This window comes from Sinohyriopsis cumingii, chromosome 2 (assembly GCF_028554795.1).
Source record: "Sinohyriopsis cumingii isolate HCF-2022 chromosome 2, ASM2855479v2, whole genome shotgun sequence".
Taxonomy (NCBI): Eukaryota; Metazoa; Mollusca; class Bivalvia; order Unionida; family Unionidae; genus Sinohyriopsis; species Sinohyriopsis cumingii.
In genome coordinates, this window is record NC_142962.1 from 2960677 (window position 1) to 2980128 (window position 19452).

The 19452-nt window shown below is 34.2% G+C and overlaps 2 protein-coding genes across 2 annotated transcripts; both read right to left on the reverse strand.

The window, feature by feature from the left end:
• Positions 1 to 3051: 3051 nt before the first annotated feature.
• Positions 3052 to 10038, reverse strand: LOC149804234 (actin-5-like). The gene is made up of 8 exons (XM_089938015.1): positions 9863 to 10038; positions 9278 to 9441; positions 8585 to 8824; positions 7934 to 8072; positions 6347 to 6454; positions 5823 to 6014; positions 5134 to 5253; positions 3052 to 4316 (listed from the first exon to the last, which is right to left on the reverse strand). The coding sequence occupies exons 2-8, from the start codon at positions 9407 to 9409 to the stop codon at positions 4111 to 4113; spliced, it is 1137 nt and encodes a 378-aa protein (XP_089794141.1). The 5' UTR covers positions 9410 to 9441; positions 9863 to 10038; the 3' UTR covers positions 3052 to 4110.
• Positions 10039 to 16847: 6809 nt separating this feature from the next.
• LOC149804235 (actin, muscle-like) lies at positions 16848 to 18007 on the reverse strand. Its single transcript, XM_089932310.1, has 2 exons — positions 17890 to 18007; positions 16848 to 17053 (listed from the first exon to the last, which is right to left on the reverse strand). Exons 1-2 carry the CDS (start codon positions 17897 to 17899, stop codon positions 16848 to 16850), a joined length of 216 nt encoding a protein of 71 aa, XP_089788436.1. The 5' UTR covers positions 17900 to 18007.
• Between the last annotated feature and the right edge of the window lie 1445 nt (positions 18008 to 19452).

Sequence of the window (19452 nt, forward strand, 5' to 3'; positions counted from 1 at the left end):
ATAACTTGGAAACAAATATCGCATTTCTAGAATTATTTATACATTTACTGGGAACGAGAAAATATATGCTGTTGTACATCAAACACATATCCGGGTCATAGGTCAGGAATAGCGGACTTGCCCTTGGCCCGTAACTTGGAAATTGTCAAGATTTCCACCATATAACCACGCATGCTTTTACTGAATGTTAAATGAGACATACAAATTTACAATATTTAAAATTGACCCTTAATCAAGCTATACCCCATTATATATATATATATATATATATATATATATATATATATATATATATATATATATATATATATATATATATATATATATATATATATATATATATATATATATATATATATATATATATATATATATTAAAACATATCTTGGGTCATTGTATGCATATATTAAACAATTGCGTAAACTTGACCAATTTCTTTATTCTCATTTCAAGCTCGAAAGTAGAATTACCATATTTTGCAAACTGGTCAATGCAGAAACTTCGTGTAGCAGAACATTATGGCTTGGTCTTGTCATTTTGGACATTACTGAGCCTATCTGTAAGACCAGGTCTCGGGTCTCAGGTCAATATATTTTTGTGTCTAAATTTTTTAATGTTTTGATATTCAATTTTCGTCTCCATATTTTAGCTTTGAAGCTCTTAATAAATGTATGTATACTGATAACAGAGTGTGTTGCATACCATGCTATATGTCATTTCCCAAGGCATCAACACTTCCGGTGTCATGTTAAATTAAATGACTATAGATGCATGTATGTTGCATTAGGCACAGCATGTTCACACATTGTCTGTCAATCCTTCGGTTAACGTTTTCTTGTCCAGCCCATAACTTTATGGCAGCTGGAGAGATTTCATGAAACACTGTCCATATATATATTATTGCTACGACTCTATGGTCTTAAACTAAAAGCAGGACACAGCGGAAAAAAGGTTTATTAAAAACAACAAATAACTTATTTCTCTAAGGTGCAAAGTGAATCTTTAACAGGAATATCTGTGTTTAATTTGGATTTTTAACGTAGCTTGAACAATTTTCCAGTCATATCGCTACGATGTCTGCAGTGTGGCAGTTTATAGTGATATCTAGCACTAAGGCATCATGCCGCAGACATGTAGCATGATATCATACCCAGGCACAGTATCCTGACACTAGGTCTACCAGTCATAAGACTAACCTCTTAATGCTGAGCGCAAAGCGAGGCAGCTGTTAGAACCATTTTTTATAAGTCTTTGTTGTGACTCCGGGATTCGAACCAACCCCTCCCGCACCCGAAGTGGACACTCTAACAACTAGGCCACCGGAGCGGTCTGAACAAATATTGAGAAGAATTTATTGTATTGTAAATTAAACCCCAAATGATCCTAAATGTTCTATCACATGTGCAATTTTTTAAAATAATGTTCCGAATGAAATCCACTATTGAATGTGGTAATCTACCAATAATCTTTAATGTGGTGATCTACCAATAATCTTGAATGTACCGATGTACCAATAGTCTAGATGTATTACAATGGTACCATCCAGAATGTCAGTGAATGAATTCACAACTATACCAGAGTAGTGTTTAACTCCAAAATATAAAAGAACCCTTTGTATGTCCAATGAATAATTTAAATAATCTATTTCTCTCAAGTTGTACTTGAATACCGGAGTCGACGTTTTAACAGACTGAACTTAAAACAGGATGAATAATCTGTTTACCACAACCTGTATACATAGACTGTCATCTGACATATGAATATGTTGCTGTAGAAGTAAAAGTTATAATCATTAAAAGTTATCTGTAAATCTGTATCTTTACTAAAACATTGCAGGTTTGAAATTCATAAATCAAGAATTATATTATCTTGACTGTTATTTTGTACAACAACTAACATTTATATCAAAAAAGATTGTGAGCAAACATTATTACTTTAATGTCAAACTCGCTACATATTACAATCACCTCTTTCAACACCGTTTACTATATTATAATGTGACTTTATTTTAATCATTTTATCATTTGAAAATGTTTAGAATTATTTGCCGCTTCGCCCAGTGCGAATTCAATTAGAATTTGATCTTGGGACTCGAATGTCTTTTTTCTCTTTTTAAAATATAGTGTCCCGGAAAGGTTTAGACAATTATAGCAATTGAAGGTGAAGGAATTAGAATTTATTGATCTATTAATTTTCTTGTTTATTGCGTTGACATGGCAACTGTGGTAAAAGGAGAGTTGAGATGCACAGTTTCCTAGGTAAGACAAACGCATAGCGTCATTCCGCTACGGTTTAGGATTCATCCAAATTCAATTTGCAATCGTTGGAAATCGTTTGACGCTCTGATCAATGCATAATCAAGAAATTAGTATGTGATACAGGCACTCGAATGTATTTTTTACTTTAAAAAAAATAAATGTGGCTCCTAAAGGTTTATAACATTGACATAATCGCGAGTACCGTTATTACAATTTCCTGATGCCGTCATTTTGTGTGGGGTGGGGGTTACTACATAGTCTAATTCCATGGAAACTATGGTAAGAGGGGTAATTTAGACTGTGCATAGTTTCTTGGCTAAGACGAAGGCATTATAGTCCATCTGGCATGGCATAGGCGTCATCCCAATTTTAAGAGCACTTCGATCAGAATTTCAGTTCGAATTATTACCCGAAACTAGTACATAGAGTGGACTAAGTTGATGAATAAGATTGACAATCTACGAAACATGTAGAAAGTTTCCGTACATGTAGAATGTCGTAAATATTTTTTTTTTTAATTTCTCAGTAGAATTTCACATAAGTAACATTATTAATGTTTGCCTTGTTGTGACACCAGAACATAATACATGCGGAACAGCTTAAGACTTCAAGTTTCGACTGAATATGGGTTTTGATGGCATCGGAACACACCGGGATGAAAGCAAGAGAAATATAGAGTGTAACGCAATTTAAGTTATATCTCTCGTACACATCAAAGCACGCAGAAATGCTTCCAAACAATGAAAATCAAACTACAATGAGATAAGAAAAACGTAACTTTTCTAAGGAATATTTATTTATTGTAGGCATGGAAATTCACAACATGACAAACATATTGACCATTATAGCATAGATGGCAATAAAACAGAATCACGAATCACAAGTTACGTAAAGAAAGAAAAGAACAAGTTTCTTTAAACTTAGCAAATAATTTATTTATCAAAGTTGTAAACTTAAATGTAGGAGGAACTTTCAGTTTTATGAATTAAATCCAAAACAATCTCAAAACATTCCATACAAGTGTAAAGAAATAGAATGTTCCGAATGAATTCCATTTCCTTGAATGTACTGGTTTGCCAACATCCCTGAATGATCACAATGGTATTCTCCAGAAATCCCTTGAATAAATTCGCAATGGGTCCAGAATCTATTTTAGTCCAATGAGCACTGTAGTTCACATGAATATTCAAGCAAAGGTCTCCTATCACATTATATATATTAACATCATTAAACACATCTGCAGACTGATATTAGCACAAAACAAATGAAATCAGAATTCGAAATAGGAATGAATTATTTGCTCAGTTCTCTCCTAATATACATCTCCAAGGGTCTAATGCGAAGTTATGCCACAATATAACTGCACGTGACAACCCTTACTACTTAATCCAACATTACATAATACCTATTCAGGTGACCTGTGTCGCGGTTCTTGACCACCCGACTTCAACTAGCCAACCATAAATCTCATATTGAGTCCACGTACCAAAAGTGAGACAACAAACAAATAGATAGTCATCTATAACAACATGCACAAAAATACACACAACACATCAAGAGATACAAAATCGTAGAAAAGTCTATATTATTTGACCAGAACATTTGTTCATAAACACGCGCACACAAACAACGTTTGTAAATAAATAGATAGGTTTATCATATGATTGTAAACGGTTATCAAGTTTTATTTTGCGTTTCGCTCTTTACAATGACCAGCATCGAAAGGCAAAAATTGATGTAAAACGTAATAATAGTATTTATGTGAATGTATTCATGGCACTGAAATACTTTTCCAACACAAATGAGAAGACATATGAGAATTCCCCTTGTCTGAGATTCGATAGTTTCATTTCAGAAGCATTTCCTGTGAACTATTCCAGGTCCACTCTCGTCATACTCCTGTTTTGAGATCCACATCTGCGAGAAAGTCGAAAGCGAGGCTAGAATAGATCCGCCGATCCATACAGAGTACTTCCGCTCAGGTGGAGCAATAGTTTTGACTTTGATTCCGCTTGGTACAATAGCAGTCATATCTTTCTGCATTCTGTCACTTAGACCTATAAAAATTAAAAGAAAATAATAAATCTACTTAACATCACCTGATACCGAGTGGATAAAGGCATTTTCAAATTTACAACTTCAACGTTTTCTTTGAAATAATGTACAGCAAAATATTTTATCAAGGATTCACCATTTCAACTCATCACCATGTGGAAGAATGTTCATCTATGCTAATAGAAGGAAAAAGGAAAAAAAGAAAAGGACCAAAATATCCTAGAGATTAAGCAGTGTTAAGGTTCATCTCGTCTTTTTCTAATGTTCTCGATAATTTATATCAGTAATTTGTTGAAGACGAATAAAAATATGTAAACAAAAGTATAAGATTCAAATTACGTATTTTCGTTTTATAATCGTGGGAGCAGAGTAAATATTATCAAATCACATAGCAGAAAATTTGGTCAATTCATAAAACGTGAGTTATACAATTGTGCTTGTTTTAATAGCTTGCATTATGAGATCGATCTTAAACAAACCTAGCAAGACCTTACCTTAAGCATGGATTTAGTAGACATCATTTATTTAACTCATAAAAACAAATAGTATAGGTTTGGCGGTATTAAGATTTACCTTTAAAACGATATCATTATAATTAATACCCTCGTAAATTTGTGGCTACTGGAATTTTCTGAACAATAATCAATTCCACAAAAAGCAAACTCGATCTCCGTGTTCATTATAACGAAAGGAATAATCCTGAAATCTTTATTTTTCTCATGTGAATTTTTTTAGTTAGCAGCAACAAAACTTAATCAAGGCCTACTTGAGAGGCTGCCTTATGCCACCTTAAATATGACACAAATAAATAAAACTAACCTGGAAACATGGTGGATCCTCCTGACAGTACGATGTTTTGGTAGAGATCCCTTCGGACGTCAATATCACATTTCATCACAGAGTTGTGCACAAGTTCGTGAATGCCACTTGATTCCATTCCTAAAAGGAAACGTCAATAACACATTTATTCTTTCTGTTTTTGCTTTTGAAATTAATTACTCTAATTAAGATAAAAATTGGAAGTGGTTGCAATTTTTTATAAATTTCTTAGAACAGTTTGAAATGTATGCCACTAATATGAACGTTGAACAAATTTTTAAAAAAAACTAAGTTAACATTTCGATATGTACATGCATTTGTTTGTTCTCATTAACGTTTTCTAGATTAAAGTACGTATACATGTATACATTTTCAATGAGTATTGGAAACATAATGAATCAAAATGTTTTGAAAAGAAATTTTAATTTAAAACCTATCTTTTATGAATCATACCATACACATTGTATAGAGTCCCGGACCTCTAAAGTTAAAGAGTCTTTCGTTGAGACACTATATAACTGTTTTTTTAATAGATTTTCTCACTCCACGGTGAATGTGCTAAATTAAAGATATCTTTCCAGATGTATGACCAAGACGGCCATGCTCTATTGCAGGATAAAAACACTGAAAAAAAGTTAACAGCATAGACAAGAATGAATCAGAGTGATAAACAAAAGGGAAATAATAACCTATGAAAGCTGGTTGAAACAAGACCTCGGGACACCGGAAGCGCTCGTTACCAATGGTAATGATTCCACCATCAGGAAGTTCATACGAGTTTTCTACTGCAGAATTTGATGCTGTAGATGATATTTCCTGTTCAAAATCAAGTGCACAGTAACACAGCTTCTCTTTTATATCTCTGACAATTTCCAGTTCAGCTGAAATGATTCATATTAATATTATTACAAACAAAGTTGTATGAAAGAGAAGAAGAATGATACAAAGGTTCGCTTATCCAGATGCTAGGCTAACTTAAAAGAGTTAATTGCATGAAATGCGAGTCTAAAGCAATAATTTGTGGAAACAAGATAAAAGCCCAGAAGAAGAAGCAAATCTTATCTAATTTTCCATTTGGTTCTGAAGGTTCCATTCAGATCACTAACAAGTCCAAATTTTCTAACTAATTTGAAACATTTTAAAACTTTTAATAAAAACCAGTAAGGCATTAAAGAACGCCATTCGTAAATTGTTGGTCGAAATTATAACTTACAAGATGTAGTGAAGTTGTATCCCCTTTCATGCAGAATACGCTGAAGATAGACTGTCAAATCTCTACCAGCGAGGTTGAGTCTTTCAATGGCGTGAGGAAGGGCATAACCTAGAACAATAAATAAAATATTTTCTTTAAAGAAAATCCCAAACATTAGCCATAGGAATTCTTCATTAGTATTTTATTTACAATGCTTTATTATTTTCGTCAGTTCATGTGTCCTTAGTGAGAATTCAGTAGACCGAAAAATATATAAAATCACCACGTGTTATGACTTCAACCATCTTTGCTACCCATACCGATCATTGGCTGTAGTTAACCCAAACGTTTGTTGAATAGGTGTCATTTTCCGAAGATTTACTCATCGATTTTTCTGAGCAAAGATAAACACAACAATACATAATGCAACTAATTCACACACATCAACGAAAATACCCATTTAAGTGTATTTGTTTGACAAAGAAACACTAATTAGCTCATTCAAGCAGTGTGAAAGATTATGGTGGGTAACAATGACAAGAAATATTTACTCGCACTCGACTCTTTGACTAACGCATAATCATAAGTAACGCGGAAATCTCAGGACTGGAGCCGTGAGTGATTAAAAAACTGTACAGAGGACACAACGATTAATTCCATCATCTACCTCATTATATAACGAACATTCCAACTGGATCAGTTTATATCAGAAGTTAACGGTCACACTGTCTATGTAAATAGTAGAATTATTTGTCTACGTCACACAGGAACCGTTTTATAATATAATTATATATATATAATTTTCGAAGAACATTTTAAGACACTTTTGAGCAATTGTTTGGAGCTGTATTGTAGCACATATTTCGATCTTTGTCATAATTCACAGTCATTATTTTTTTCACAATTTCTGTCCCTAAGTCGAACTGGCTTGTAAGACAAATACTCCGGTGTATAAATTCTCAAAAACAAAATAAGGTTACTTCCCTTTACTGTTGTTAATTGCTCCTTGGCAGACAACTTTGTGCTATTGTACAGTAAACTGTACGTTTTGCAAAGCTATTTTAATATAGTACAGTATAATTATGGTAGCTTGTTTTCGCGCCAAATGGTTTCTAAACGTAGATCGTGATCTCTAGCCGACTATCATGGACCGAAAATCATACTCTCCTAATGGAATTTATAGATCAATTTATTATAAAAATCATACGAATGATAACGTTTTCTATATATCGACCCATACACACAGTTCATCCCTGTGGAGACTGTGATGAATGTATTATTCACGTAATGCTATGCACAGACTTTAACACTAGTGTCGATACATATGTGATCAATAATCATCGATAACACCACTGCGTGCCTGAGTTTTTGATCCCCTGTACCAATACAGCCAGGATTACACGACTGCTGATCAAACATCTGTGGATTCCATCGGGTTCTCAGCCTTTCTCAATCTCAAAGACCAAACAACGCTAATATCTGAGCCGTAGGAAGTGCATAATATCAGTTTCCATAACTGTTTGCAATAGATGTAAAATACATTTCAAGTTAGAAGTGTCAATATCTCAAATAAGGATTGAATTGAATAGAACTGATAATTTTTCTCACCTTCATAGATCGGAACCACGTGAGACACTCCGTCTCCAGAGTCAAAGACGATTCCTGTGGTACGGCCTGAAGCATACAGAGATAACACTGCCTGGATGGCCACATAGAATGCGGGTGTGTTAAACTTCTCGAACATGATCTATAGACAAAGTAAAGAAATATATAACTAATGAATGGCCTTTTGTGTTATATGTTTCATATTCTTAAGATAGGTTCCGATGACAAATGCAATAATAAGAGCTTAATAAAGACAATTCGTACTTTTATATTTTGTACTTGTAGCATTTTGTTACCGATAATTAGAATTATATGTATACATTTGTCCAATGAACAGAAGAAAATCGCATTTCATAAGAAAAGAAAATCCCTCGATGGATGTTGGATGTTTTTCTTCTCGAATAAATGATCATACTATTCTCGCCCTCTCTTAGATATTGATGCAGCATTTCCTCGTATATTTTATAAAATCATAATGACGTCATTAACAAAAATAAATCTGCGCATCTTCTCTTCTACATAAGCAGAATTGGTTAAATTTCCATTCATGATGTCTTATTTATGTCTATAGCATTCATGATGTCTGAATTATATCTATAGCATTCATGCAATAAACACTCTTGATCTATAAAATGGCGGTGAAACAAAACTGACTTGTGTCATCATTTCTCTGTTGGCTTTTGGGTTGAGTGGAGCCTCTGTTAACATGAGGGGGTGCTCCTCGGGAGCCACCCTGAGTTCATTATAGAAGGTATGGTGCCAGATTTTCTCCATATCGTCCCAGTTAGTGACGATCCCATGCTCAATTGGATATTTCAGCGACAAGATTCCCCTCTTATTTTGGGCCTCGTCTCCAACGTAAGTGTCCTTGTATCCCATTCCTGGCATTACAACCTGTAAGACCGAATGAAATCAGTTTTACATTTTGCTATACTTAATTTAGTGATTATGTATAGTATATATAAAGTGTGATGGTGTCCTTGCAGGGAATACAAGTAAACAGAACAAATCATTCGCCTCATTCTACACATATTAATCTGACCCTTTATGAATATAAGCATGTTTTCCTGTTCATAAAGTTGTTTTAATCCGTAAGATAAAAAAAGGCATTGTGCAATATTTTGGTTCATTGAATAATAACACAAATCTACATTTAGGAGAAAGTATTTCTCTCAGCACTTTCTTTCAAAGTCCCCTTTTCTTGTCACTATTTTAATCTTCAGAAATTCTTGTCAAACGATTAGGATGATAAGTAGTGAACAAGGTTGTTACGGATTAAAAATATAATATTTAAAACATTATATTTATACACAGGATAAAAAAATTAGATTCTGCTATGATCCTTACGTCATGTCTTGGCCGACCAGTTATAGCAGGAAAAACGGCACGTGGAGCGTCGTCTCCGGCAAAACCCGCCTTGCACATGCCCGAACCATTGTCAATGACAACAGCAGTAATATCATCTTCGTAGAAAGACATTTTCACTTCCGTTACATGTATGAAACAAAAATCTGAAATACAGAAAAAAAATAATTTTATTATTGCTACAATCTATAAATGCATGGTCGTATTAAAAAGTAAACAAATCACGAATGATTCATATAAATTAAATGCCAAATTATACTTGTTCATCCTATCATCTTATTTAAAAATCATATAATAGCTACATGTTCATACTTACTGCATATTAATTAGACGTTGACATTTACTTAATTATAATTAGAATGATATTAACAATAACAACCAGAGTTGGAGCATAGTAATTAGCATGAAAATAATAGAATGTCAACGTTCAAGAATAATACGATGTTAAGTTTGTGTACATATATGAATATATCTAATATACAACGACAAGCTTTGCTAATGACTGGTTAATAATAAGAATCATCTCCAACTTCCGTGAGGTAAAATTATCAGAAATTGTTTACTTACCTATTTAATTTATAATAGCAGAGGTACGTTTTCTTTCTTGATTTATTTGCCTTCGTCTGGACCTTTCTTCAAGTATGTATACCCGAGATAACAGATAGACGTATTTATACACAACATCTGCAGTTGTTACTCACCCCTTTTTCATAGAATCCGTATTGAAAAGGTTTGAAATACCCAGAATTTGTGCCATATAAGGAATAAAGTGTTTGTCATAATGTTAGAAACAAGCTATCCCAAGCAGACGCCGTGCTCATTCACCTAGGTAAACAAGTTGATCAATTTTCTATTTTTACCTGTGAATGTAAACTGATATATAAGCTTATTTGTTATGTTCATACCTATCAATAGACACATGTTACGCTACTCTGTATTCAAGCAAGAAATCACAGTGAAAAGGTTACTTCCTCTCTTATAACCGTCACCATTAAAATGGTACCTGATAAATACCATGTTTGTTCCAACTCTAAAATTAATCATATCAATAAATTTTAAAGGAATTTGTGATTTCGATTATGAGTTATTTGCTACCAAGAGTATCAGTATTTATGCATCTCTCCGTGTACTCGCCGAAATGTGTAGAAAAGCTGGTAGAACACTAATATTCAAGTTATATTTTTTTTCATGTTTGCTACAATGAGTAGATCATAAACGTAACGTTTGCTTTGTTAAATGTTTATTAAGTATTGTTTTGAACATTTGATGTGAATATTTTTACTAAATTGGCTTTCTCACAAATGATTGAAATACTATTTGACTCACTAAAACGTAATATCTTCCATCCTTCAGGGTTATTCATGGACGCCTGCACATAGGGGCAAAAGAGGGGCGTTTCCTTCTCCCCCCCCCCCCTTCCGTTTCACCTCTAAACATAAATTTGGCTGACATCTATAAAACTTAACAGCATGTTTGACCCCCACCCCAAAAGAAAATCTGCAAGCGCCCCTGTACAGCTATATAAGTGTATTCATGTGGGTGTGTTCATACTGGTATATTAAAATAAAGCATAATAATGGTATCCACTTGAAAAGAAGTCCATGGCAGTTCATAGCAGAAGTGTATGCACCAAACCCCAACTTTATACATGCATTTTTCACGTCCGAAGGTCATTTTGGACACCATGTGATGCTTACAGTGCAAACAAGCACATTTCCTAGATGATAATTCTGCAAAGCTGTACTAAACAGGCTGATGCAATTGAAAATAGTTGTCATCCAAGCCGCTTTTGAGATATTCTACTTGCCCCCTAACTCATGTGTTTATTCGTATGGTAAGCTAGCTCTTCTTCCTAGCCTACTCTAGATATTTCACTATATACGAACTGCAGAGTAACTATGGAAGGTGCACATGCCTGACATAAATATCAAGAACACAAGCCGGAGAAAACCTATTGATCCTAAAGTGATTACATACGTTTTATGGTTTAAATGCAAAAAAAAACAAATGGCTCCTTTAGCTTGAATGTTTTCGCTTCAAACGCAATACCACACATTGAAGTCGATCCTAATGTAATCAATTAAAACATTTAGAGACTCATTAGTGTCATGTAGTCGGTTCATAAAGGACACGGAATCTCGTGTCTATAAAGTATTTCTCATTCATTTCCATTGCATTGAATCTGGACAGAACTCAAAGGGTGACCCGCTTATAAGCATCTGTGTTAACGAAACAAGAAGATAGTTTAAAGCACTGATAAGTAATAATGTTGGATTTCTATGTTTTGCATCTCTCTTAACTTAAGTTTTGATTGGCTGACGGATCGATTCTCTGCGAAATCTTTCTTAAGAAACAATAGGCAAAACAATTACTAAATTACACCTCACTATTGACAAATGTGACTGTAATCCTGCTTGTCCAGTTCAAACAAATGACATTCTGCGGAGATTTCTTTCAAAAACGTTTGCTTCGAGATTTGATTATGTGACTTGTGCAAGAGCAAGTCATTACCTAGTTATAATGTTCGAAGCTTTAACCTATTTCTTCTGTTGCATGGCCGATGACCTTGTTGGTCAGTAATCCAAAAGGATATTCCATTTAACGTTGTAAACTCGAGTGTCAAGTCTGAAAACAACATCTGCACCATAGAAGGCATTTAAAAATGTTAAACTGGCCATTTTACGCTCGACCTCCTACGTTTATGCCCCAATTGTTGCTTCAGTGACAATATATACTTGATCCGTGACATCAGCAGATAGCACTGATACAAAACCAGTGAACACCGATTAGTAGTATAATAATTCTACCTGTGAGCTTTCTCTTTTAGAATCTTTAATTTCCGTTGATGTTCATATTTGCGCAATTCCGATGAAATTCCACCGATAACACTGGAGACCTTAAGCAACTTGAACCTAAATGTTTGCCAAAAACCGATATCAAATGACATATATATTGAATCCTGACCATCAGCAGACTGCATCTGCCTCCTGACAGGAATCCTCCCCCGGCTATTGCCCTTCGGGATGGTATTCTGGCCCTTTGGCTATCATCGTACGGCCTGGACGCCATGTATGTCACTGGCCCCAGGCACCATTTACGGTTAGTACGTCACTGCCCCTACGACTCGACACTGACAACTGTCAAAACATGTCGGACAAGATAGTTATAATGTAATAGTTGAAAAATAAAAATATAAAGAATATCAAATTGATATTGTTAAGAACCAAGGACATAATCATTTACTGGGGACAGAAGTCATCACAATTAACGTAGGACATCTCCGTTAGGCAGAATTTGTGTTAAGTTAGCCACTTTAGGAACCATCTGAAGTGAAGAAAGCCACTTTAGAAACCATCTTTAGTGAAGAAACCATCAGATACCGTCGACTCTGATGACTATTAGGCAAATATTTGCGTGACGAATACCTATGACCCAGAACAAAACAGACTGAGAAAAAAGAAATAGCAGACAGCACAATATATATAACGGAGCCAGTCTATGGAATAATTTGATACCGCGATAAAAGGCCGTCTCAGAATAGGCAACTACAAACGATATATTTTTATTAAGTCCATAACATGAATTTGCATCGATGCTTCCATGAACTTCAAGTCAGAGTGATAGCTTTACATACGTTAGTGATTCAGAAATGGAGATGTCACTTGTCAGCATAATGGACACTTGGATTGAATGATAACGCAACACAATGAGGGTATGAAAGTTTATGAAACAAACAAAACAATGTTCACTACAGCACATACACAAACTGACTCGAAGACCCACACCATACACACAAAACAACGTTCACAACACATACACAAATTGACTCGCAGACACACACCATATATACACACACACATACTAAACGTGTAACCGATTCATATATGTATAATAATATTATGATATGGTTCTTACATCCACCATATGCGCAATGATAAGAATATGATTTACAGAGTCGTACGAGTTCGATTCAGGGAATCGTATGATACCAAAAATTATAAATACGGTTCACACAACCATGCGATACCAATGAAAATAAAATTAGTTCACACTACCATATGATAGTAAAAACTAAGTGTTCACACGAAACCGTATGATACCAATGAAAAAATAAGATTGGTTCACACAACCATATGATAAAGTGAAAATCTAAGTATGGTTCACACAACCGTATGATAAAATGAAAAAATAAAAATGGTTGAAATGGCTTCACTGCCACAATACAGATTATAGCCTCACCATCCTGGTTCATCTAGCCGATCTATCCGTCTATCCGTCCTTCCATACATATACCTACAAATAAATTAAGCTCGTCATAACAAGAAATAAACAAAATACATAGAAGAAATTCATAAATACATGTTACTCAAAGCCCTTGGCGATAATTTGTAACAGACCGACAGTTTTTCTAGCGTATAAACCAGAAGAATGACAAACAAAGGCAGTAAACTGAATGAAATCATTTAAACTATAAATGTACGCTTATAAATTGGATTTATATACAATTTAACACTCACCTCTATGGCTGTAGTTGGAAGTAAGAGTGTTCGCACTCCCTGACAAGATCCAAGAGATCAGTGTGTCGCATAAAACAACAAGCCTCCTATAAATAACGAAAACAACGCACACGACCAGGGGAAAGTACCCTTGCACACCGTGCTATATGAGCATCTCACCGCAGTGACCGACGACGAGATGCATATATTGTTCAGTCACACAAAACAAAGAAATTGAACCACCCTTGGTAACGTTCTATGCGTCTACGAAGTCAATTAAATAAATTGCTCTTAAGGCATACCAAATTATTTTCTTCCTTTATTCCGTGACAGGCATCCTTTCTTGAAATCAACGTAGAGAGTGAAAACGTATATATATACTCATCCGTTTGGTACTTGTTCCGATCCCCATCCAATAATAATATATGGGTTTGAAGGACATGATAAGAAACCAGACAAACTAGTATTTACTATAGAGACCATGGGCCATGCACCGTAGCCCGTGGGCTCGCCCTTGGGTCACCGTAGCCTGTGGGCTTGCCCTTGGGTCATTGCTTTGTCACTTGGAAGCAGTTGAATCCTCAACTTTTATCCATATATAGGTTGAAAAATTACATACATTTCCAGTACCGACCCTGAAGACGGAGACATTTTCTTCGGTCATCACATGGAAATGGTTGAGATACCCAGTCTACGACTATATTTAATTTTGAAATGCACGAGTAATCAAATTAGACATATATCCAGAACAGACCATGGGTTGTACTCCTATGATTGTGAACTTAATCATGACTCATAACTTGGAAACAAATATCGCATTTCTAGAATTATTTATACATTTACTGGGAACGAGAAAATATATGCTCTTGTACATCAAACACATATCCGGGTCATAGGTCAGGAATAGCGGACTTGCCCTTGGCCCGTAACTTGGAAATTGTCAAGATTTCCACCATATAGCCACGCATGCTTTTACTGAATGTGAAATGAGACATACAAATTTACAATATTTAAAATTGACCGTTAATCAAGCTATACCCCATTATATATATATATATATATATATATATATATATATATATATATATATATATATATATATATATATATATATATATATATATATATATATATATATATATATATATTGGAAGCATTGTGATATTCCATTACATGCCATGTCATGACATTCGCCTTATTCTAAGCATTCTCCATTATCTCAGGTTTACACTGAATTTGATGTTTACCCAAAGAAAATCTTGAGGATGCATCACATGGGACTGTTTTGTTGATATCTAAAAATTAAAATTGTAGACTTTAATAGTTTATTCACACGTTTTACCATCATCCAATTTTTACGCTGATAGAAACATATCGGTGTATTGCATGAACTTATGAAGTGAAAGAAACTTTGTAAGAGTTTTACATTTTCTGCAATAGCTGTATCAATTTCAGAACTAAAAACTATCTGCATAATGCTTTGTTTTTTAATCGAATCTTGGTCTCCATAAATATATATTTGCTCTTGTGGAATAATTTCTTACTTTCCAATATGTTGCTTTTCAGTAAAAGCTACCATAATTGACAGCAATATGTAAATATGTATTCTTAAAACAATGCAGGACATCTTTATGTATTTTCAAAACATTGCAGGACATCTTGTTAACCTTTGAAATTGACAAACCAAGAATTATAGTATCTTGGATATTATTTTGTATAATTAACATTTATGTCAACCAATGCTTGTGTACAAACATGATCTCCTGTTGCTTTAATATTAAACACGTGACATATTATTAACACCACTCTCGAAAAGGTTTGATATATTTTAATGTTACATGCGTAAACGTTTCAACTTTTTTGCCATTCCGCCCAATGTACAATCAAAATATTATCTTGCGATCTAGGGACTCGAGTGTCTTGTTTCTTTTTAAAAGATCAGAGTGGACCAGAAAAGTTTAGAGAATTGTAGCAATTGAGAGTGATATAATTAGAATTTATTGATCTATGTATTTGTTTATTTACTGCGTTAGCAATGCCCACGGAAAATGGTAAAAGGAGAGTTCAAACTGCATAGTCCCATGGTAAGACAAACGCATAGCGTCACCCCAACAAGTATAGACTTCATTCAAATTCAAAAGCAAAAAACGTTTGAAAGTATTTGAAGCTGACAGTCAAGAAATTAGTATGTAATACAGGAACTAGACTGTATTTTCTATTTTTTAAAACAATAATGCGGTTCATAAAGGTTTATAATATTGTAGTAATCGCGAGTGCTAGAATTAGAATTTATTGATGTATTCATATTTTTTTACTACGTTGTCTATCTCCATGGAAACTGTGGTAAGAGAAGATTAGACTGCATAGTTTCCTGGCTAAGACGAAGACATATTTTCCTTCTGGTATGGCATAGGCGTCATCCCAATTTTATGAGCACTTTGCTTACAAATTCTGTTTAAATATTTTCACGTCAGTTCGGGGAACGAGTAAATGGAGTAAACTAATTTGATGACTAGTTCGACAAACTATCAAACATGTAGAATGTTTCCGTATACGTAAAATTTCGTTACCTTTCGTTTTAGAAAGTTCCGTGTAGAATTTGGCATCAATGACAAAATTAAATTTTGCTGTGTTCTGGCGCCAGCAAATTGTCCCTGTGGAAAGAGCCTGACCTAAAATTTATACTGTATATGGTTTTGCAATGGAATGAGCCAGACTGGTTTCAAGTCAACGTAAATATATACTGTCTAACTACATAAAGATAAACAAAATCGTAGAAGAGCCTGACAATATTTGACGAATACGTTCCAACATATACATGCGCACGCATACGTCGTTTGTAAATAAATAAAGAGTTATATATGACCGTAAATGTTTATCAATTTTTATTTTTATTTTTCCTGTTTTCACTGACCAGCAATAAAAGGCAGAAATTGTTAGACATGATAATGATGCTATTCATGTGAATATATACAAATGCACTGAAATCATTTTCCTTCGAATAGAACTCAGAAGAAGGGTGAGAATTATCCTAGTCTGGGATTCATTAATTTATTTCAGAACCATGTTCTGTGAACTATACCATGAGAACTCTCGTCATACTCCTGTTTCGAGACGTACACCTGCGAGAAAGTAGAAAGTGAGACTGTAATAGAACCGCCGATCCATACAGAATACTTCCGCTCAGGTGGCGCAAAAGTTTTGACTTTGATTCCACTTGGTACAATAGCAATCACCTCTTTCTGCAATCTGTCAGCTAGACCTATAAAATTAAAAGAAAATGGTAAATGTACTTAACTTCTTTTGATACCGGATGGATACAAGTCTTTTCAAATTTACAAGTTTTGATTTGAATGAATGTAGAGCAAATTATTTTGACACCTTTTCAATTCATCACCAGGAAAAAGAATATTAATCCATGCAAACAAAACCAGAAAAGGAAAAAGAGAAAAAGGCCAAAATATCCCAGAGATAACGTGGTGTGAAGGTTTATCTCGTTTTATCTAATGTCTTCAACTGTTTATATCGGTGCTCTGTTGAAGAAGAATACCAAAATGTTAACAAAAGTAATGCAATATGTTACTGAAAATGTTTATTTTCGTTTTATAGTGGGAGCAGTGTAAATATTATCAAATTACATTGCAAAAATTTAGGTCAATTCATAACAAGTGATTTATACAATTTTATTCTCTTTATTTGCTTGAAATATGAGATCGGACAAGATCTTAAATACGCCTTCAAGGACTTGAATTTATGGATGGAATTAGTAGACATCATTTATTTCAAAGAGATCTCGCGAAAAAATTAGTATTACAGCTATATTAGGAAATCGTGGTATAAAGCTTTATCTTTGAAATGATATAATTGTACTTAATACCCGCGTAACAAATTAGGCCACGTGAGTGCTCTGGAAAATAAACAATTCCACCAAAAGCATAATCGATCTCCGTCCTCCTCATTAACGAAAGGGAAGGCTTGAAATCATTATTTATTTTTCAACTTTAACAATTCTTATACCGGCCAAAATTTTAAATAAGGCCTACATGAAAGGCTGTCTAATGCATCGTTAAATACGACAAAAACACATAACAAACTTACCTGGAAACATAGTAGATCATCCGGACAGTACTATGTTTTGACAGAGATCCCTTCTAACTTCAATATTACCCTTCATCACGGAGTCGTGCACAACTTCGTGAATGCCACTTGATTACATTCCTAAAAGTAAGCGTCAATAACAAAGTTATTTTGAATGTTTTTGCTGCAGAAATTAATTACTGTAATTAAAATAAGAGGGAACTGGTTGTAATTTGGTACAATTCACAACAGGGTTCGAAATGTATGCAACAAATAGAAAAGTTGTACTTTGAACAAATTTAGAAGACTGAGTTATACATTTCGGTATGTACATGTATTTGTTTTCCTCATTAACGTTGTCTAGATTACAATAAGTATACATTCGCAAATGATTCTTGGAAAAATAATGAATCAAACGTTTTTCAAAAGAAATTTCAGTTTAAAAGCTATATATTCAGAATCGTACCATATATATCTAATACAGTTACGGACCTCTAAAATGAAAAGTCTTTCGTTCAGACAATTTATAACTACTTTTATTTTGATTTCCTCAATCAACGGTGAATAGGATAACTTAAAGACATCTTTCCAAAATATAAACGTCCATACGCACGACCAAGACGGTCATATTTCATATTTCAGAAAATAAGACTGAGAAAAGAGTTTAATAACAGAGACAAGACAGAAATGTCAACTCTCATTTTTCAACCATGGACTCAGATATTGATAGTATGCTAGTGTGAAATTGGGAGCATGTCAAGTAGATATTGTTGTAATCCTTACGTCATATCTTGGCCGACCAGTTATGGCGGCAAACACGGCACGTGGTGCATCATCTCCCGTAAAACCCGCTTTGCACATACCAGAACCATTGTCAATAACAACAGCTGAAATCTCGTCCGCCTAAAGATATTCTAACTGCCTTTGTAAGCATTAAAATATCTTTCAAACAATTCAAAGTACCAATACAAATCTAAGTACTGATTAGAGCAGTACTTGCTAAAAGTCATCAAAGTTTGATTAAACAATAAGCAAATTATGAATACGTTTGAAATACAAAGATTTATATTCATTAAAAGAAAATAATGTTGTATTAACTCAAAATCAAAGTTACATATCTAACTAGCCAATAGGTATTAGACAATAATGTTGATAATAATAATAATTATAAATAGTGTTTATTTGTAATATAGGCCACTGGCCATGAGACATATCCATAAATCATGCGGTACAAAAAGATGTTATAGTGCGTAACAAAAGAACATCGTATTTATAAGAAGTAATATACATTAAAGTAATAATTATTGCTTTTTCGGAGGTGAGATACAAGCTGCTGTTGTTGTTGTCGGTGGTTCTTTCCGGGGTTTTCCCGGGTTCTTCCTCCACCATTAATACTGGCCGCCATGTATAGCCTATCGAATGCTGAAAAATGGCGTTACACTTAAAATGTCCCTGTTCACGTGACGCGGCTCATATAAGATAGCGGTAAAAGTCGTATCTTCCCAATATCTGTTCATAGCCGCAACACATATCCGGTATGCATTATGATCTCCCGGTCATATTAGCAAAGTCATACAGGATAGC